Source organism: Schistocerca americana, chromosome 3, assembly GCF_021461395.2.
Source record: "Schistocerca americana isolate TAMUIC-IGC-003095 chromosome 3, iqSchAmer2.1, whole genome shotgun sequence".
NCBI lineage: Eukaryota > Metazoa > Arthropoda > Insecta > Orthoptera > Acrididae > Schistocerca > Schistocerca americana.
This window is the reverse complement of record NC_060121.1, coordinates 902,762,893-902,786,141: the sequence shown is the minus strand read 5'-3', so window position 1 is coordinate 902,786,141 and position 23,249 is coordinate 902,762,893. Positions and strand designations below refer to the sequence as shown.

The following is a 23,249-nucleotide window of genomic DNA, read 5'->3' as shown; positions in this document are numbered from 1 at the left end:
TCACATAATTATAGCTCTATAGAAAAGGAAGAAAATCTGAAAAACATATCAGGTAAAAAGTCATATCTAGTATAAGTAATCGTTGTTACTCCAAGAACCACGGTAACCTGTGGATGTCAAACCCATCTGACGTTATTACATACTAATGTTTTCTGTTTGACAGTAACGCATAATTTAGAGATATGCACTATTTTCTTATAGGTAACTGACGCTATCTATTTGCCGTAATAGGCCTATAAAGAATAAAACGATCAGACTTAGCAGGGGTTTTGGAATCGTAATTATATTACAGCATGAAAATAGATAAACAATGTAGTGGGCCTAAAAGACTATAGATTAAGGAATATAATTGCATACAGTATGAATTATGTAATCAACTTGAAATTAACAGGAAATTTTCACAGAAATTTACAAGAAGCATGGGCCCGTTTCAAGGCTACCGTGTAAATAACGTTTTGTGCAGTAAATGTGCCATGTGCGTGCCGTGATGTAATTAAACGTCACTGAACTACGTTGTACTCGACGCACTGTCTCGCCCACATTCACGCAAAGTACCAAGTATACTTGATAAATGCATAGATAAGTATTTGTAATAAAAACTTAATAACGGTCCGTAAAGTAAATGATTTTGGTCTCCTTCAGTAGAATATACGAGATACTTACATTATCTTGTTAACGGAAAGTAAGTAATTGGTTAAAAAACACAGGTTTCTATGGCATGTAATATTTCTACTATATATTGAAAGGATGATGTGTGATTCCCTTATTATGATTACTCTTCCGAGAGCGTACTCAATCCCCGTTGCTAACGGAGTTGCTGGCTGCGTTGTCTTGTTCCATTTCTAACCATTGGTTTGTGCATAACTGTAAGGCGCGGCACTGAAACAGCAGGAAACCAGAGAGTACATTTTAACATGCAGAACTGAAATTCGGTTGAAGCCTGGTAGTGTTACTAAACTGTGAAATAGTGATTTTTTGTGGAAAGTGCATGTAAATTTCCTGAAAGAACTGAAGTACTGGCGACTGTTTCTCAGAGTGCCACAAATTAAGTAGTGTGTTTCTCGTGAGTAAACTCATAATGATCTCCCAATCTCCTGTAGTTTTGTAATATTATACCTATGGAATTACCGTTCAAAGACGGTGAATTTATGATGGTATTTTTACCTGTTTCCTTCATCAATATAAATGAAGTCCTGTTTTTCTAATCCTAAAAACAGTGCAATAGCATATGGTCCGAAACTTATTTAAAACTCGTAGAAGCGATATATGCTGCCATAAAATAATGCAATTCGATTAGTTACTATCTCATTTTCCAACAACAGTATTAATGAAAACAGTAGTCCACACTGCCACGGAACTTTTTTTAAAAAGAATCGCGTTTGATATAAATGTGAATTACACTCGAAAGCTTCTCGAATATGCATTGTTATCTTTGACGTCAATTATTTAGAGAATCGATCTCCCACATATAAAACCTCGTGTTCCATGCAATGATATAACTTTGAAGGTACATTCACTGGTATACACCGAGCAGACAAAAGTCATGGGAAACCACCTAGTATCGTGTAGGACCTCCTTTTGCCAGCATAGTGTAGCAACTCGACGTGGCGAGTCGTTGAAAGATCCCTGCTGAAATATCGAGCAATATTGCCTCTATAGCAGTCTGTAATTGCTAAAGTGTTGCCGGTGGAAGATTTTGTACACGAACTGGCCTCCGATAGATGTTCGGTGGGATTACTGTCGGGCGATCTGGGTGGTCAAATCATTCGCTCGAATTATCTGGAATGTTCTTCAAGCTAACGCGAACTATTATGGCCCGTATTATGGTGCATCGCGTTTTGGGAACATGCAGTACACGAATGGTTGCAAGTGGTTGCCATGTAGCCGAATATCACCATTTCGGGTCAATGATCGGTTCATTTGGGGCAGAGGATCCAGTCTGTTTCATACACACAGTCAACACCATTATGGAGCCACCACCAGCTTGCACAGTGCCATGTTGACAACTTGGGTCCATGACCTTATCGGGTCTGTGCCCTACCATCAGCTTTTACCACCGGAAATCGGAACTCATGTGAGAAGGCCACAATTTTCCAGTAGTCATGGATTCAACCGATAGGTCAAGAGCCCAGAAAAGGCGCTGCAGGCGATACCACGCTGTTATCAAAGGCACTGACGGGGTCGTCTGCTGCTGTAACCTATAAACGCCAATTTTCGCCGAACTGTCCTAACGGATGCGATCTTAGTACGTCCCGCATTGATTTCTGAGATTATTTCACGCATTGTTGCTTGTCCGTTAGCACTGACAAACTCTACGCAAACGCCGCTACTCTCGGGCGTTAAGTGAAGGACGCCGGCCACTGCGTTGTCCGTGGTGAGAGGTAATGCCTCAAATTTGATATTCTCGGCACGCTCTTGACATGTGCACCTCGGAATTTTGAATTTACTAACGATTTCCGAAATGGAATGTCCCAACCACCTAACTCCAACTACCATTCCGCGTTCAGAGTTAACTGGGTACAAATGACAGCTTCGCTAGTGCACTGCCCCTTTATACACTGAGTACGCGGTAGTACCGCTATCTGAACAAGTGCACATCGCTGTTCCGTGACTTTTGTCTCTTCAGTGAATGTGCATACCGTCTGCAAAATGTGTTGCGAATACAGTTGTTAGTAAAGAAGTAATTAATTAAAACATAATACCTGATACTGCGGTTTTGCTGCATAATTAGGTAAAATGTAGTAAATGACAAACTTATTTTCTTTCATAATTTTTTGGGGTATATCACAGAGAAAAAGATTAATCAAGGTTTGAAATTATGTGTAAATTTTGTTGTAAGTCGCTAAGTTCTCTATTTCTCGAATATTGGATGAGTACAGGCGGCAAAATTTGTGAAACTTTAGTACTTCTCTTGTTTGGTAATGAACAATATGTTACTGCTCTTTATGCTGATTATGAGTTCAGTTTTTAAATTCGATCAATAACTGTATGAAATACAGAAACCCAAATTTTTTTTGCCTTTGGAAGTCTTTCGATACAAAACCTGCAACTGAGGCTGTGCCGCGGGTTAGCCATTTAGTAATATGGTTCACTGAAGTCATGTCGATGGTGGTCCCACTACCGATGAATTCAATGGATCAAGGTTGTAGTAATACACCATTGCTCCAGTAAATGGTTCCTATTCTCATGTACAGCTTCAGCAATCTGGATATCCTGCAAATATAGGAATATGACTGCTGTCGTCGATGCATACATAGCCCGAAAGGTCGTCCATGTATTTTATATCACTCTTACGCTTTAAACTTCATTTCCTTGAGGAATACTATTATATAACTTAACAATATTTACTAATATTGAAATCGGGTGATTTCGGAGGCCAGAGAGGACGTGTGACTACATCTTCATGCTATCATAAAAATTAGAGCCATTTTACTTACGATATTTACATTATTTAAAACACCGTCTCCTATTATGAAACTTGCCTACTGTACTCAGCATTGATATGTAAAATGATTTTACACGCATTTCATAACTCCTGTTATACGTATGTAGGGGTTACAGAGGAGTCTTAGTAGATAAGGTTTTGATAAGAAAGCAATGTCCGAAAATGTATCTTTTGGATGTTAAATAAACACATCAAAAAACGTTTTGCATCACCTTGGTTATTACAGCTCCGGAACCTGTACAGAAAATTGAAATAGAGAACAAGATAAACAACATTTCTGCCCTTTTTATTGCTCATGAAAACCACACATTGTATGTTGTACAACCATACAGCGAGACCTTCAGAGGTGGTGGTCCAAATTGCTGTACACAAAAATACCCCTAATACCCAGCAGCACGTCCTCTTGCATTGACGCATGCCTGTATACGTCGTGGCATACTATACACAAGTTCGTCAAAGCACTGTTGGTTCAGGTTGTCCCACTCCTCAGCGGCAATTCGGCGTAGGTCCTTCAGAGTCCATAAACAGCCCTTTTCAATCTATCCCAGGCATATCCGATAGAGTTCACGTCTGGAGAACATCCTGGCCACTCTAGTCGAGCGATGTCGTTATCCTGAAGGAAGTCATTCACAAGATGTGCACAATAGGGGCGCGAATTGTCGTCCTTGAAAACGAATGCCTCGGCTATATGCTACCCATATGGTTTCACTATCGGTCGGAAGATGGCATTCACGTATCGTACAGCCGTCACGGAGCCTTCCATGACCACCATCGGCGTATGTTATCACTGAGTATACCATCTTGACTGAATGAATAAAACAAAGCACTAGGCTTTTACCAGAAATATTGACCCTTGGACAATGTGTCTAATAGCATATTTTAAACACGACAGTATGCCAACTTAGGCACTGTATAACATTAAAATACATGGTAATGGCAACTTGAAGCCGAAATCATGATCGTGTAAATGTAACACTCCAAAAAAAAAAAAAAAAAAAAAAAAAACCGACTTATGGCTGTACTTACTGAAAAGAAATATGTTATGACTGTGGCCCTACATTATGAAAAAATTACACATGACACATTATAGGATGCCCACCAATAGATGGTGCACCCCCCCACCAGCATCAACATAGGTACGTATTCCCGCATGCCAACGATCGTAAAGGTGCCGAATGGTATCATGCGATAGATTATTCCTAGCATCTTGTACGTATCGTTGCATTTTTTCCGGCAGTGTATAATATTTGGAAGAAGACTGGTTGGTATTTACAAGAAGTCAACAAACCTTAGCATAAGTAACAGTGTAAATGCAGTCACCTGACGAAATATCAGCAGCTTTAGAAGAATTTTCGCGGCCGCATTCTCTCGAGATTTCTGAACATTTTATACTCCGTCAATAGACACTACACAGACTGCATTAAAGATGAGAAAGTTACCTCCATAAACGTGTTACTTTTACCAACGCCTTCATGTTACTGGGTATTAATTGTCGATGTTTGTTTTTATTAGATCTAGCTCTTCGACATGGAACGCACAATTACACCAACAAATAGAGCATCGTCTTTTATCAATCCGTTTAGTGTACATACATACCTCTGATATTACTTCGGTTACTCTGCGCATGCGTTGCTCATACGGTATTTCTTCATCCATTCGCAGCATGGCCTGAAACACAAGAGACGGGAAGCTATTGAAGTAAAAATTCAAATATGTGGAAACACATGTCAATTGAGAAAACACGCTACAAATAGGTTTTCCTTATCGGAAGCCGATTTTGTGACAAAATGAATACGATTTCCCGTAATTCACATGCTACGAAGAAGAATTCATTTTAACTTTTTTTCTGTTGGTTACTGTGTGGTTTTGTCCTCAGACTTTATAAGAATCTCAGGTAAATTTCGAACAGTAGGATTTAACTTGCAGAGAAATTAGCGTAACGTAGAAACTTTTTTGGGTTTAGTGAACCACACATGAACACGCTATTCGAGATGAAGTACCTGCTCCGATACGACAATGATAGGAAGGAAATTTGCATATCCAGGAGGTCCATCCCGCCATTCACATTAAGACTAAGATGGCCCAGTGTTCCCGAATGAGATTCTAGTATCTTAACTAATGGTAGCAAACGGTATAGAAAAAATAAGGCAAACGAAGCCAACAAAGATTCTTGATAGATTTCATTAGGCTTGAAAGCACGTTTAGCAGCGCAAGAGCTTACACACATCTTTCATTAAAAAGAGCCTACGTCTCAAATACAATGAACATTAACACAAGTAATCCCGAAAGGAGGTCTTACGAATAGGTAACTATTCCCCAGTAACTAGAAACCGCATCACAGGCATTAGCATGAAGAGTCATCAAACACAAAAAAATTAATTACAACTATAAGTGTAAAAACATATAATCCTTCTTGCAAACGGCAACACCGTTTCTTTTTCCATATAGGGTACTTTACTATCGGGAGGGATAGTGTATTATTGCGCTACAATTTCCGGTGCAGACTAGCTGTAACCCCCTATTGCCCTCAATCGTTTGTTACATGTATACTGACAGAAAAAAATCGCAAGACCAACGAGTTGTGCAACATTAACGAAAGTCGGCAGGCGAGTTTCTACATCGCGAGGATGATGTCTATCCATATTTTGCGCCTGTTGCTCTGTAAGATACAAACCAGCTTTGCTTTAAAAAGACGCTGTAACGGTGGTGAGCATAAGACACCTTTGAGAATGGATTTGGTGAACTGATTTGAATAAAGAAAACCTTTAAGGGGCTCCGGAACGCCCTATACTTGCAATGTTAAAATAACGCTTATAAATTACATCTTTCCTCACAAAGTATTTGAGGTAGGAAGTTGAACTTTTTACAGATTATTTATTGGTATATGGGCTACAACTTAACACAGGGATTTTACAAAATTTTAGTTCAGTTATTAAAGATGATTTTTTCAATTGTAATGAAAATTCACAACATTTTTTTGCAATTTTTTATTTATATATTCAAAAATATGCAGTTTTTTTGGAAAAAGGCTGTGTTAAATTATGCAGAAGGTACTGTGTAACATTTACTGAAAGTTTGAAACAAATATGTTTGGAAGATTCTTAGAAAACATGTAATTAGTATGAGAAAATAAAAGTTTTGGGAATCGAGCGAAAAAGATTGGATTAACTTTTTAGTGCAGTCCAGGTCCATAGGATGGATTATCTTCATCCTCTGCAGACTCCTCCTCCAGCTTCCTCTTGTTCCTCCTCCTGTTTACTCTTGCTTGTATTTCTAGACTCTTTACAGCCCTGTCTGCAGCCCGAAGGCGTTCCTTGTCTAAAGTAAACATCGCTCGTTGTTGTGTTCGTAGATTTTGCTACCATTTTCTTCAGTTGCAGTTACTGCAACACTGTTCCAAAAGGTGGTCATGTATGAACACTTATCAAATTTCAGTTGTATTTCACTAGCAAGTCCTACGTGCTTTATTATGGAGAGTTCCAGACCAACTTCACTACAATGAATACATCTTACACAGTTTGAAAAAATTCCTTTGAGAACCGACATATCAAATATTTCATTCACATCCGATTCCCCCATAAAACATTCATAGTTTTCACTCATTGAACCAAGCTTCTTCTGTGAAGTATTTTCTTTCCGACTTTGACTGCTATGGGCAGGTGTACTTGAGAGGTTAAGTTCACTCACTTGGTTATCGTCTTTATTGTTTACAGTAATAACACATACCTTTGGCTTTCCAACATTTCTCCTTTTCTTAAAAGCCTTCAGAGGATTTCTAATAACTTTACTTTTACTCATTATTATACTTCAACAAAACAGAGACTCAAGAAACAGAATTAATTACGAATATTTTCGAGATAACGACAGAGTAAATAAACATGAAACAATCGACAATCACACGAGCGATATATATTGAACCATCACAGGTTAGCCACAACACATACTTTATCTCACATCACTAAAATGTACCTGATGAACACGGACGTTAATAATAACACCATTTGACAGCAGTTTAACAGCGCTACAGTGGGCCACGCCCATGTAGAACACATTTCAAAAAAAAATTAAAAATAGTTGTAGTCTTCGGAACTGAATAAATTATATATCTATTAAAAGGTAATAGTCTGCAGATTCAGAAAACGCAAAAGAGTAAAAATTGAACTTTTCATGATTTTGAGCCTTTCCGGGGCCCCTTAAGGCGACAAAGAAGCCACTATCAACAACACAGTAAGTTTGAATGTGGTATTGTTATAGGGTTACGAGCAGCTGGACGTTTCTTCTGTGATACTGCAGAAAGACTTGGCAGGAATGTGGTCACTATAAATGATTGCTGACAACTGTGGTCACGACAATGTAGAGTCGCAATAAGACTGGGCCGTGGACGGCCCGTGGCTCTACCGAGAAAGAAGACGTCGTGTTCGGCGCATGGCCCTGGCGCATTCTACTGCATCTACAGCAGCAATTTGAGCAGCAATCAATACCACACTGACACAATGAACTGTCACAAATCGGTTACTTCAAGGATAGTTCGAAGCCAGATGCCTTGTAGCGTGCTTTCCACTGACCCCAAACCACCGCCTCTTGCGGTTACAGTGGTGTGAAGCGAGACCTTACTGGAGCTCAGGGTGGAGGTCATTTGTGTCTTCTGATGAAAGCTAGCTCTGGTCGGTGCCAGTGATGGCTGTGTGTTGCTTAGAAGGAGGCCAGTTGAATGCCTCCAACTAACCTGTCTGCGTGTTAGAAACACTGGACCTAGACGTATGGTCCGAGGTGCGATTTCACATGACAGCAGAAGTACCCTAGTGGTAACCCCACGCACGCTGACTGAAAATTTGCACGTCGATCGGGTGATTCGAGCTGTTTTCTATCGTACAGAACAGTATTCCGTCTGGTGTATACCAAGAGGATAACGGTCACCCACATACCGCTGTTGTAACCCCACATGCTGTACAGTTCCACACAGTGTTGACATGTTGCCTTCACCTGCTCGATCACCAGATCTGTTTCCATTAGAGCACATACGGGACATCATCAGACTACAACTCCAGCGTCATCCACGACCAGCATTAACCGTCCGTGTATTGACCAACCAAGTGCGATAGGCATGGAACTCCATCCCGCAAACTGACATGGAGCGCCTGTACAGTGCAATGCATTCACGTTTGCAAGCTTGCGTACAATATTCTGATTCGTACACTTGTTATTAATGTACCAGCATTTCGCATTTGCGCCGGCTTTTCATGAGTTTACATTAACCTGTCATATTACAAGGTTAATCACTTAAAGATGTTGTCTAGACAAATCCATTCAGGAATTTTCATTACCCTACCTTAATTATTCTTCTGTCTTGCAATTTTTTCCTTCAGTGGGTTCTGGTTGTTATCTCCCTATAACTTGTGCCGTTTACTCCTCACTCAAGTCCCTTTGATGTTCCTACATACGTCCAGTCAGTCCAACACCTCCTAGTTAATTTTTTCTATGTATTATTTTCCTCGCTGAACCTGCAGAGATTCTTATTTGTTATATCAGCACTACAATTAATTTTCTTAGTACTCCAGCAAAACACCTCTGTCGCTTCGATTCCTTCACTGTTCATGAACCGCATCCATATAATACTGTAATGCAGTTGTGTATTCTGAGAACGTTAAGTCCTGTATCGCATACTAGCTGTCGTCTTTTGGTGAGCAACGTATTTTCTTCGTGTGTTAGTCTGCTTCTTCTATCCTCCTAGCTTTGTCATACGTCATTTTGTTTCCGATGTAACGGAATTCCTCAGCTTTGTCTATTTTGTGGATCCCAGTTTTGATGCTACGCGTGTCACTTACATAATTTTTGCAGACCGTTACTACTTCGCTCTTCTTTGATTTCATCTCAGTCCATTACTCTGTGCTCAATATACTATCCCATCCACCACATGTTGCACTGTTATTTCACAGACAGCCGTGTCAACACCGAATCACATAACTGATGTCCTTCCCCCCCTGAGCATTGTTTTTAATTCTTTCATTGCTTCTTAGACTAGTTAGCTATAAATTTGTTTTCATTTTCAGGAGATACCTAGCAGTCATCGAAAGAATACATGGTATAAAGTACAAGTCTGTGGAAGGGCGGAAAAATAAATCGATAAGACAGATTTCTACATTCTGTTGTAATCCCTAGTGATTCCTCACATAAACCAACGGTTGACGTTACAGGATTCTGTACCACAGTTTGGACTGCTGGCACTTGAAGTTTCTTGTCGTGGACCTACAGTTTTTTTCTTTTTTTGAAACATGAATTCCTTGCAAAAACGTTATATTGCCAACACTATACCCATCAAAAAAGATAAGAATTAATAATTGGCTCTCGTACTTTGAAATGAGATAGATATCTTATACTGTATTTTGTGGTAATACAGAATAATACGCAAAGGGTATCTACACTATATTTATATGAGAAAAAGTACAATCATATCTTGCGAATGTCTTTATTCTGTCACACGACTAGTTTCGACAGCACATTGCCGCTATCCTCAGGCCTCACCACTTCCGAAACACTATTTGACTTGCTTGGCGCATCTAATGTGGGCTAGTAAGAAGGCTGAGGCAACGGCCTTGCCGCATTGGATACACCGGTTCCCGTGAGATCACTAAAGTTAGGCGCTGTCGGGCACTTGGATGGGTGACCATCCACGCCGCCACGCGCTATTACCATTTTTCGGGGCGCACTCAGCCTCGTGATGCCAATTGAGGAGCTACTCGACCGAATAGTAGCGGCTTCGGTCAAGAATACCATCATAACGACCGGGAGAGCGGTGTGCTAACCCCACGCGCCTCCTATCCGCATCTTCCTTTGAAGATGACACGGCAGTCGGATGGTCCCGGTGGGCCACTCGTGGCCTGAAGACGGAGTGTTAATTATGAGAATATGTTAAATACATAGTAACAAAGATGAGGTAGAGTGTCAATGACGAACGAGTTCGCATTATGCATACAGCCACATTCCTACATAAACACAAAAGGATCGTCCATAGTTAATATTGCTGGGTAATTTGGAAATATGCTTAACTCTTTTAATGAGAGTAGACGGCTGGAAATACTCGTATTTATCGTAAAATAGGTATGGATTGTTGATGAGTAATTTCGTGAATAATTTAGCAGAGACGACTATTTTTAAGTGCACATTTTTATTGTTTTTAATAATATTTTTTTAAAATATTCTACGTAAGTACACCGTAATATGTCTGTTTCGCTTAGAGGCAGAGAAAGATGTGTCACATTTTTTAACCATCTCTTTAACCAGAGCAAGCCAGTGACAATAATTCCTCTGGATTAAATTTAACCAGATGACGAATAAATATATCTACGATAACTAAATAAATTGTACCGAAATGAAAATAATAATAATAATGATAATAATAAAATCATAACCAATAGATTTCTGCCGCGGAGGGGGAGGGGTATGAGATATTAAAGACTGTAGAATTCCAGCAGTAATCTGCTGATGGAGTAACACAGCACTATATTTTCGCCGACCTGTGGTGTCCAGAGCGAAGCTGCTGCCAGCTTTTACGAGAGCGCTGCGGAGAGCGACCCAACGCTATCGCATCAACGATTCATGGCAAGCAGGCCTCCGAAGAGCTGTTAACATTTGAAATACCGCAGGTCCTCGCCTGCGGGATTTCCAAAAGGGAACGCTGCTTTCCAAACAACATTATCGCGACATACTATGTGACGTACCCTTTTGGCCATTAAAACTACAACGTTACGAAGGAGGCATGCAACAAACGGCGAACTGGTGTGAAGTGTACTACGTGTTAGGGTATGCAAAGTAGGTAGTAACATTTCAGTGCCACGGCACAAAGTAGATAGGAGATATAGTTTCTATGTAAGAAAAATCCACGCTGGGTGATTCTCATTCAGAAATCGATTGTGAATGTTGTAATTTTTTGTGAAGAGATTTTTGTATACTTCGTATAATAAGGAAAAATTTCTGGCAGAACTTGTGGGAATTCGACAGGAGCCTGTGCCACGTCGAGACTGCGACTTAGCGTTCCATGTTACTCGAGATCCTATGACTGTCATGCGAACACAAATCGTTGGGTTCAGAAGAGCCACACTTAACGTCATGTAGGATCTCAAAGGCCCGACGGGACTAGCTCCAGTGAGGACCGACGTACTTAAAGCTTATTTTTGAAGATAACCAATGATACACTCATGGGTATAAAAATCCCATCACCCAGAATGATCTGTGTGAAATAAACAAAAATTGGTAGCGCCACTACGAGGATGCAAATAAGGTTTGCTTCACATGCGTTCTGTAATAGTCGTGAACGACGGTTACATTTGGCAACGGCCTTGCTGCAGTGGATACACCGGTTCCCGTCAGATCACCAAAGTTAAGCGCTGTCGGGCGTGGCCAGACCTTGGATGGGTAACCATCCGCAACACCATGAGCTGTTGCCATTTTTCGGGGCGCACTCAGCCTCATGATGCCAATTGAGGAGCTACTCGACCGATTAGTAGCGGCTCCGGTCATAGAAAACCATCATCACGACCGGGAGAGCGGTGTGCTGACTACACGACCCTCCTATCTGCATTCTCAGCTGAGGATGACACGGCGGTCGAATGGTCCCGTTGGGCCACTTGTGGCCTGAAGACCGAGCGTTGGCTACCTTTGGGATTGGACGTGGTGAGTTGATGTTAGGCAAGAATGCCTTTAAGGCGACAAAGACGCAATATCAGCGCCCCACTGAGTTTGAACGAGTTCGCGTAATAAGGCTACGAGAAGTTGCATGTTCCTTCTGCGATGTTGCAGAAAGACTTGGCAACAATGTAGCCACAACACATGTTATCTGAGAACGAGAATGAACGGTCGCAAGAAGACCGGACACCGGACACCCACGTGACACGAGAGGAAAGACAATCGTGTTTGACATATGGTTCTTACGCTTCTTACTATACCCACAGCAGCAATTTGAGCATCAGCTGGAACTATAGTGACATAACGAAATGTTGCAAACCGGTTACTTCAAGGACAGCTCCGAGCCAGTTGAGCTGTAGTTTTCATTCCACTGACCCCAAACCACGGCCATTTGCATCTATAGCAATGTCAAGAGAGAGCTCATTCGAAGGCAGGGTGGATGTCTGTTGTGTATTCAGATGACAGCTGCTTCTGCTTGCGTGCCAGTGATGACCGTTAGTTAGTTAGAAGGAGGCTAGTTCAAATGGTTCAAATGGGTCTGAGCACTATGGGACTTAACTTCTGAGGTCATCAGTCCCCTAGAACTTAGAACTACTTAAACCTAACTAACCTAAGGACATCAAACACATCCATGCCCGAGGCATGCGACCGTAGCGGTCGCGCGGCTCCAGACTGTAGGGCCTAGAACCGCTCGGCCACCCCGGCCGGCAGAATGACGCTAGTTGAGGGCCTTGAGGGCCTGCAACCATCCTGTCTGTATGCTAGACACACTGAACCTACACCTGAAATTATGATTTCGTGTGAAAGCAGGAGCACCCTCACTACAAATTTGTACGTGAATCTGGTGATTCGAACTGTTGTGCTGACGTTCATGAAGAACATTCAAAACTGGTTCAAATGGCTCTGAGCACTATGGGACTTAACATCTGAGGTCATCAGTCCCCTAGAACTTAGAACTACTTAAACCTAACTAACCTAAGGACATTACACACATCCATGCCCGAAGCAGGATTCGAACCTGCGACCGTAGCAGTCGCGCGGTTCCGGACTGAAGCGCGTAGAACCGCTCGGCCACCGTGGCCAGCAGAAGAACATTCCACGGGGTGTTTTCCACAACGCTCACCCACATACCTCTGTTGTAACCGATCATGCTGTACAGAGTGCTGACACGTTGCCTTAACGTCCTCGATAGCCAGATCTACCTCCATTCGAGTACTTATGAGGCATCATTGGACGACAACTCCAGCGTCATTCACCACAAACGTTAACCGTACATGTATTGACCTACGAAGTGCAACAGACATGGTACTCCATCCCAAAAACTGGCGTCCGGCACCTTTACAACACCAAGCATGCATGTTTGCATACGCGCATTCAACATTCTGGCCGTTAATTAATGTACCAGCAATTCACATTTACACAGGTTTTTCTCGGGATTAGAGTAACCTTTGAATTTTCAACTTAATTGCTTAAATACGTCACGTGGATAAATTTATTCCCGAAATTACAGTTATTCTACATTAATTATTTCTTGTGTTGGTAATTTATTTTCTGTCAGTGTACAATTTTATTTCTCTAAATTAGGCACTAGCAGATCCTTTGCATTTCGATTTTTTCAGCCACTATGTGACCACACTAAAACTCTAACCGCCACAGTTGACTTTATTATTCCGATTCGCATTTACCGACCACCGTGGTTACACACTAGGCCCGCATGCTTAAAAACGGTGCTTCCAGTCTCCGCATGGTTATCCAAATTCAGGTTTCCGCGATTTACCGAAAAGCGCTTTTGGAAAATGCTGCGAGGTTTCCTTTGAAAAATACACTGACGACCTCTTTTCCCACACTTCCCTACCCCGAGCTTGTGTCCCTTCATTGTCTCTCATGCATTAAACCCTTGTCTTCAATCCATTTACAGAGCGATGAGAAATCACAGTTTAGACACCTGAATAATTAAATGTTACGCTGTCTCTTTTTACCTTATAGACTGGCTACGTTGCAATGTATCAAGAATGTCATATCGTGGAGGCAAGTGCTGCTTCAACTCAACACCAAGTCGTTCTTATTTGTTTATGCTAGTTACCTTCATGGTGCTTTTCAGGCAGTTATCCCAAATCTTCCACGTACTGACACGTCAGGTATACACTTCAGCCACAGTTACAAATCCTTCTTTAGGAAAGAAAGTCGTTAATGCTCAAAAACTCGTTGTAGGATAATGTTTGGTGTTCATACACGATAAAGTTTTAGGCATCTGTTTAAGGAGTTAAGCATTTTGATTACTGATTCACAGCATATTTATTTTCACGAGAAGTTTGTTGTATATAATATAGTGCAATTTAAAAGTAACAATGGCGTACATAACTAAAATACCAGAAGGAAAAATGAAATTAATTACATCACGTTAAGGGTGTCTTTAGCAAAAAAAAGTAGTGCATAGTGCTGCAACCAAAATTGATGATCATTTGCCCAGTAACATTAAATATCTGAAAGAGAGCTACGAAATTTGAAAACGAGCTCAAAAGTTTCTCCTTGGCAACTCTTATTCCTTAGAAGAATTTCTGTTATTGTAATGTGAAAAGGACATAGGTAGGAATTAATGGCTCATATCTGTTAGTTAAAAAAAAATAATCAAGTAGGTGATTGGCATGTAGCTATTTTACAAACTAGTTTATGATCTCAACAAAAAATGACTCATTTCACATCATTATGATTTATCAAGCAAAAGAAACTAACTACGTAAACTCACCCAAAGTGGATCTAGTGTAGTATGTTCCCCGAATATGTAATTTGGTAATTAACTATGGAAACAAAACGATTAGTATTAAGTAGGAAGTCTGAAGCAAATTACTAAACGATATTAGGAATGCTGAATTCCTTATGTTTGAAATATTATGTACCAATATTTGTCATATGGACCACTGTTAATATTTATTTTCGGTCTTACAGTATGATAACACAAAAAATATGAAAGTAAAGGTGCTAAAGGTACATTTGCTCTTAATCTGTAGACAACCTCCATTCTTCACCCGCAAACATATAAACAGATTTTTGGTCCTATCTATATTTTTCGAAGAGACAAGTAGCGGTTCTAAAATGTCACGTATTGCAATTCTTTTATCATATCGCCATTGGATCCGAGTTTGTATATTTTCTTTATTACAAAAATTATAATTGAAAATAGTTTTAATTTTCCACGTTGTAACACCAGAACTAGGCCCAGATTCTCCGTATCTATTGAACGTTTGTCAATTTCGTATTCAGATTTATTGTGCTAAAATTCATAAATAATGGCACTCAAATGCCGCCCATAGAGTATTAATGCAGGTGCAGGTGGAGATACCAGTGTAGGAAAGATAGATGACTTTTACTTTGTAGCTGCACAAGGTGTTAGGAAGTTGGACGTAAGTGTAAATGGATAAAAGGGCACGGCATAAAAAATTAAGGTGTTTCACCGTTCAGTTTCGCACCCTGTTCGATGTCCTCTGCCCGTTGGAACTTCCGCTGGCTACTTGTTAATATTTTACTCTCGTTCCAAGAGTATTTCGATACTGGCTGTTTCATTCATCTGGCCGTTTCTCGCCGGCCATTGTCACAGTTTAGCTGGACGCCAATCTGCGTAGAACTAAGATAAATGGAGGTACCACAGTTTTACTTTAGCGGGCTGCCCACGGATAACTCATTAGTTGCAGAAACCGCAGAACACCAGTGGTACGGAGGTTCGATGGAAAATTTATGTCATCGGGATGAGCCGAAAAACATTCGAGAGCCTTTTTATTCGCGTGTCGGGGATTTATAGCAGTCGGTACATCTGGAGTATTGCCAGCGCTTTGTCATTCTCTTCACCCACGCGCGTACATCAGAATCCGAGCAGAGGCGAGAAATGCGAATTTATACCACCCGGTTTCCAACATAAAAGAAGAAAACACAGAAAAACGCTAAGGACAATGTGAGCAAAAACGTCCAAATTTATAATAACAGAAGATTTTTCTTTGACAAGGCTTTCCCGGAAAGGAATGTGAAGTCATTGAGTGTGTATAACTAGAATTTAAAACGGAAAGATTTATTGTTTCAGGAGAAAATCAGCTAGTCAAGTATGTCAGTAAAATAGTATAACGTAGAGACAAGCAATGGATACTGTACCGACATTTTAATTCTCGTTGGGCATACTTCGTTTGACATAGAACTTGCTGCAGTTAAGAATGTCAGATAACTTGGTACACTGTACATGAAATCTTACAAATGACCTCGATAATATACCTCGCAATAGTACTATCATGAGCTGTCAAATAAAAACCGAAGGTCATCATGCTTGGAAGATGTGGCTTCCGAATGCTGTCATCTTTTCCTCAAACATACAAATAATAAAATGAATAATGAGCGTATGGAATTGGTGGCCGGGAGACCCCTCTCGGGGCGGTTCGGCCGCCGCTCCAAAAATTCTTTAACGCCACTATGGTGACTTGCGAGTGAATGAGGATGAAATGACGATGAAAGACACACAACACCCAGTCATCTCGAGGCAGAGAAAATCCCTGACCCCGCCGGGAATTAAACCCGCGAACCCGTGCACGGGTAGCGAGAACGCTACCGCAAGACCACGAGCCGCGGACAAACATATAAATGATTGACATGTAAGGAATACAGATTTGAATTTACGTTTTCTCTGATGGTCTTGGTAACAGGATTGCAGTACGAATCTCTTCTTTAAATGTATGGTGCAAGGATATGTTTGACGGTGTACTGATGATGAGACGATGACTCTAATAGAATTTTACGCACAAAAAAGACATTTGTTTTACATCTTTGAACGCTACGCATAAACTGGGTGGTCTGTTGTAGAACTTTGTTCTATTCAGCTAAATATTGTAGTCGTCTTGGTGTGGGGCAGCGGGTTGAGGTTTGTCAATCTGGAATATTTGGGAGCGGATATCGGTGAAATTACCCTACACTCAGGTAGGTCCAGATAGCACCTGATGAAGGTAACGAGTCACGTTGTCGAGATATTGTACAAGAACGATGGTGCTGTCCGGCTGTCAACGCCATCGATTATTGCTCTTTAACGTGTACAGACCAGAAGTAATTTGATGGGTTTGGGAAACCTCACAAAACCACCATCAAACTGATCGACATAACTGATTTAACAGCCTACGATTGAAACAACCCAATAATCTTTTCCTCAGTGTGGGGCAGCCATGTCCGATGGGCGGTTAAATCCGTAACTGTAGGACCGAATCTTTCGCTATGATAGTCTCCACATACACTATGTGATCAAAGGTATCCGGACACCTGGCTGAAAATGACTTACAATATAGTGGCGCCCTCCATCGATAATGCTGGAGTTCAGTATGATGTTAGCCCACCCTTAGCCTTGATAACAGCTTCCATTCTCGCAAGCATACGTTCAATCAGGTGCTACAAGGTTTCTTGGGGAATGATAGCCCATTCTTCACGGAATGCTGCACTGAGGAGAGGTATCGAAGTCGGTCGTTGAGGCTTGGTGTTCTAAAGGATTTATACCAGGACTATGAGCAGACCAGTCCTTTGCAGGGTTGTTATTGCCGTGTAACCACTCCGTCACAGGCCGCGTATTATGAACAGGTGCTCGATCGTGTTGAAAGATGCAATCGCCATCCCCGAATTGCTCTTCAACAGTGGGGAGCAATAAGATGCTTCAAATATCACTATAGGCCTGTCCTGTGATAATGCCACGAAAAGCAACAAGGGATGCAAGCCCCCTCCATGAAAAACAAGATTACACCATAATACCACGCTGGCAGATGACGTAGGCCGGGCATTCGCTATACCCACACCCTGCCATTGGACTTCCACTTTGTGTACCGTGATCCGTCACTCCACAAAGCGTTTTTGCACTGATCAAAAGTCCAATGTTTACGCTCCTTACACCAAGTGAGGCGTCGTTTAGCATTCACAGGAGTGATGTGTGGTTTATAAGCAGCCGCTCGACTATGAAATCCAAGTTTTCTCACCTCCTGTCTGACTGTCATAGTACTCTTGGATCCTGAGACAGTTTGGAATTCATGTGTGATGTACTGAATAGATGTCTGCCTACTACACATTACGACCGTCTTCAACTGCTGGCGATCTCTGTCACTCAACAGACGAGGTCAGCCGGTACATTTTTATGCTGTAAGTGTCTCTTCACGTTTCCACTCATTATCACATCGGAAAAAGTGGACCTAGTGATGTTTAGGAGTGTGGAAATCTCGCGTACAAACTTATGAGACAAGTGACACCCAATCACCTGACCACGTTCGAAGTCCGTGAGTTCTGCGGAACGCCCCATTAAAGTCTCTCACGACGTCTAATGACTACTGAGGTCCCTGATATGTAGTACCTGGCAGTAGGTGGAAGCACTATGCGCCTAATACGAAAAACGTATGGTTTTGGGGGTGTACGGATATTTTTGATCACATAGTGTAATTCGAAAAGATGTCAACTGCTGAGGACAACTTTTTCGACTCCCTAATTTTATACTTTTCCTCTCTTTCCTATCGCATACAACTGTTTGTTCCCTGTACGTCTGTTGCATTAGCGTCCGTACATGAAAACCTTATGAGAGTACCCAGTCTATAAAATGACGGGTCTAATATAACACTCTGCCTTTTAAAACCGAATGTAGTCTCACCATATGATCGTACGTCTTCTTTGAGCGCGCCAGTAAGTTAGACAGCAGGGAGTGGGGTACGGCGATTTCAGAAGCGAGGACAGATACACTCCTTGAAATTGAAATAAGAACACCGTGAATTCATTGTCCCAGGAAGGGGAAACTTTATTGACACATTCCTGGGGTCAGATACATCACATGATCACACTGACAGAACCACAGGCACATAGACACAGGCAACAGAGCATGCACAATGTCGGCACTAGTACAGTGTATATCCACCTTTCGCAGCAATGCAGGCTGCTGTTCTCCCATGGAGACGATCGTAGAGATACTGGATGTAGTCCTGTGGAACGGCTTGCCATGCCATTTCCACCTGGCGCCTCAGCTGGACCAGCGTTCGTGCTGGACGTGCAGACCGCGTGAGACGACGCATCATCCAGTCCCAAACATGCTCAATGGGGGACCGATCCGGAGATCTTGCTGGCCAGGGTAGTTGACTTACACCTTCTAGAGCACGTTGGGTGGCACGGGATACATGCGGACGTGCATTGTCCTGTTGGAACAGCAAGTTCCCTTGCCGGTCTAGGAATGGTAGAACGATGGGTTCGATGACGGTTTGGATGTACCGTGCACTATTCAGTGTCCCCTCGACGATCACCAGTGGTGTACGGCCAGTGTAGGAGATCGCTCCCCACACCATGATGCCGGGTGTTGGCCCTGTGTGCCTCGGTCGTATGCAGTCCTGATTGTGGCGCTCACCTGCACGGCGCCAAACACGGATACGACCATCATTGGCACCAAGGCAGAAGCGACTCTCATCGCTGAAGACGACACGTCTCCATTCGTCCCTCCATTCACGCCTGTCGCGACACCACTGGAGGCGGGCTGAACGATGTTGGGGCGTGAGCGGAAGACGGCCTAACGGTGTGCGGAACCGTAGCCCAGCTTCATGGAGACGGTTGCGAATAGTTCTCGCCGATACCCCAGGAGCAACAGTGTCCCTAATTTGCTGGGAAGTGGCGGTGCGGTCCCCTACGGCACTGCGTAGGATCCTACGGTCTTGGCGTGCATCCGTGCGTCGCTGCGGTCCGGTCCCAGGTCGACGGGCACGTGCACCTTCCGCCGACCACTGACGACAACATCGATGTACTGTGGAGACCTCACGCCCCACGTGTTGAGCAATTCGGCGGTACGTCCACCCGGCCTCCCGCATGCCCATTATACGCCCTCGCTCAAAGTCCGTCAAATGCACATACGGTTCACGTCCACGCTGTCGCGGCATGCTACCAGTGTTAAAGACTGCGATGGAGCTCCGTATGCCACGGCAAACTGGCTGACACTGACGGCGGCGGTGCACAAATGCTGCGCAGCTAGCGCCATTCGACGGCCAACACCGCGGTTCCTGGTGTGCCCGCTGTGCCGTGCGTGTGATCATTGCTTGTACAGCCCTCTCGCAGTGTCCGGAGCAAGTATGGTGGGTCTGACACACCGGTGTCAATGTGTTCTTTTTTACATTTCCGGGAGTGTATCTTGCGGGTATACTACACTCTTGTTTAAGTGGCGCTTGTGAGACATCAGAGGAGTGTCCTGAGAATTTGCAAAGGAATTCACGTGCTGGTGTTGGACTGGTTCTTTCCTGCAACTAGAAACGCGTGAGAAACGACGGACGTGAGATCGGAGGCTGTGAGGTTTTGAAGGTAAGAGATGAGGTACTGGCGGAAGTTAAACTGTGAGGATGGGTCATGAGCCATGTTGCGATAGCTCAGCTGGTAGAGCACGTGTCTCCGAAAGGCATAGGTCCCGAGTATGAGTCTCCGTATTATGTTGTTGAACCCTAACGAACATTCCTAGTATAGATTGAAAGGGCTGTTTATGGACGACTTGGCCCACCAACCACTCAGAAGGATCTACGCCGAATCGCCGTTGAGGAGTGGGATAATCTGGACCAACAGTGCTTTGATGAACCTGTGGAAATATGCCACGACGAATACAGGCATGCATCAACGCAAGAGGACGCGCTTCTGGATATTAGAGGTACGTGTGCAGCAGTCTGGACCACCACCTCTGAAGGTCTCTCTGTATGGAGGTACACCATGCAATGTGTGGTTTTCATGAGCAATAAAAAGGGCGGAAATGAAGTTTATGTTGATCTCTATTCCAATTTTCTGTACAGGTTCCGGAACTCTCGAAACCGAGGTGATACAAACCTTTTTTGATGTATGTATTAACCTGCTATTTGTTTACAGGATTCAAAGGTTTTGTTATATCCCTGTTGCCTATGAGTGCCTGTGAGAATATTATGCCACAGGCAGTTTTTAAGATTGGTTAATGGGAAAACCTGTATCGTAAAAGGTATAGTCAGCAGTGATAGATCAACTGTTACGGTCGTGCGAGAGAAATCTGCGTTGTCTGCATTTCTTAACTTACCGCTGACACCAGTGACCAGACTTGTCATATAGTTGATAGCATCCGTAGCTGTTACAGATTCTCAGTGGTTTTTAATCCTCAGTAATTTGCAAGCCTGCATGTTGCTTTTACGGAAATCTGTTCGGCACTCTGCTATAAATGCATCTCCACTAATAGCACGAAACAGTCTACTACTTATGCAGTTAATGCGAGTCGAGCTGGATTATTGCTTAACAACCGGTGGAGTGAAAATCATCCCGAGTCACGAAATCAACGAAGTTCACTGTTCATATACTAGGTTGAAACTCATACGTTTTCAAATACTTTCACAGTTATTGTATGAAGGGGTAACTAGATGAACGAATATAATTATTTACGTCTTCATATTTTCCCGCTGCAAACACTCTTCCATAAAATTTCGGTCGTGCAGCCGCATAAATTTGACTTCTTCTTCTAATATTTCAGCTAAATATCGTCCAGCCATCTTCAGAATGAGCCGGGAAATATAATTATATTTGTGTCATTGATCCTTAAAATGCTGCAAGGGCTCTTTTTTTATCAGGAACAATATATTACTCGACCACCGAAATTATCTAACGATGTTCCACTTAAATGAACTAATTAACACGTTCCCTAAGACCTCTATATTCTTGAGGTCACGGTCGCAGCTGTTTATGTATATTTTCCTGAAAAGTATGGCCTTTGCTTCTCAGCGCCCGATAAAAGCTCGGAGTAAGATTGATGCATCCTTAATGATGCAGTCGTCTACGGGAGCCTCAGGAAGGACTCAAGGGAGGGAAAAAGCAACACAGTTGGCTGGCTGACGGAGCCGCGGCCTGGGGGACTGCTTTCTTGGCGCTGACGGACGAGCTCAGTAATCAGTAACGGGACTTGGAATGCTGTACACACTAGTACAGATGTGCGCGGTTTCCGGAGTAGATATTTGCACTAGTTTTGACACTTAATTCCTAAATGATTTGAGGCACTGCAACGGCAATCCGATGATATTGTAACTGAGTTAAAATTATATTTATTCTCAAAGCAATATGAGATACAGTGTAAATTGTATTCTTCATTGTAATCTCTATATTCATGAAACTTGATGTAAAGTCTTTGGCAAAATGCATTCTAAAATAAATATATGAAAAAATATATTACATACTAAACAAAACCTTTACAAATGTGAGACTGCTTATGTAAATGAATAATGCGTTTGCCTCAAAAAAGTTTATTGGAAACTACGGGTTCTGCGCTAGAAGAGAGGTTCCTAACCTGGAGTGATTACCCCTAAGGGTAAAATGTAACTCACTGAGGGTTAACGACAAAAGGGTTCATTTTTGTTTCGGTCAAGAACTAAATTACTTTCAAAAGATAATTACTATCATCACTACTTCGTAAGACCGTGAAACAATATTAGGGTCTCAATAAATATTTTTTTTCAAGAACTAGAATTAACGAATGACATAAAGTGGTGGAATTCGTAGCTTGTGACATGAATGTATGAAAAACATTTTCCTCACATTGTCCTCACACTACAAACATACTTCGTACTTTGTACCATACATTTATGGCAGTACAATTGCGACGTATACATCAAGTACACCTAAATCTCTCATGAAAATAGCTTCCGTCTCCAATTTGTAGGTATTTCCCGCAATAGACAAGAAATTGCTTCATTATTCTCTTTGTAATTATTACTACGCTTCTGCGGGTCCTATACTGTATTATTATTATTATTATTGTTATTATTATGGTACACAAAACTGGTCAAAACATTGTGCGGAAACACTAAAAAAGCTTTTCTTATTTAAAAGAAGACAAAATTCCCAAGATTGGCAATCTCTTACAGAAGTTCGAAAATTAGCGTGAATGTCAGTTCGGGATTCTTATATTAGTTTCCACAACGAAACGTCGTCTCAAAACCTAATAGCAAATTCAAAGATATTCTGGTCGCATGTAAAGTATGCTGGCGGAAAGACGCAATCAATGCCTTCTCTGCGCGATAGCAATGAAAACTCTATTAACGACAGTGCTGCTGAAGCAGACTTACTAAACACAACCTTCCGAAATTCCTTCACCAAAGCAGAC

At 42.1% G+C, this 23,249-nt stretch overlaps 1 protein-coding gene and 1 pseudogene across 1 annotated transcript in view; one reads left to right on the top strand and one right to left on the bottom strand.

The window, feature by feature from the left end:
* LOC124606489 (protein white-like) overlaps positions 1-23,249 on the bottom strand; it is a 305,924-nt gene that overhangs the window by 209,149 nt on the left and 73,526 nt on the right. Inside the window, exon 3 of the mRNA XM_047138470.1 lies at positions 5,042-5,113. Within this exon, the coding sequence (XP_046994426.1) occupies positions 5,042-5,113 (72 nt within the window). The remainder of the gene's footprint in view (positions 1-5,041; positions 5,114-23,249) is intronic.
* LOC124608847 lies at positions 11,772-11,889 on the top strand (annotated as a pseudogene).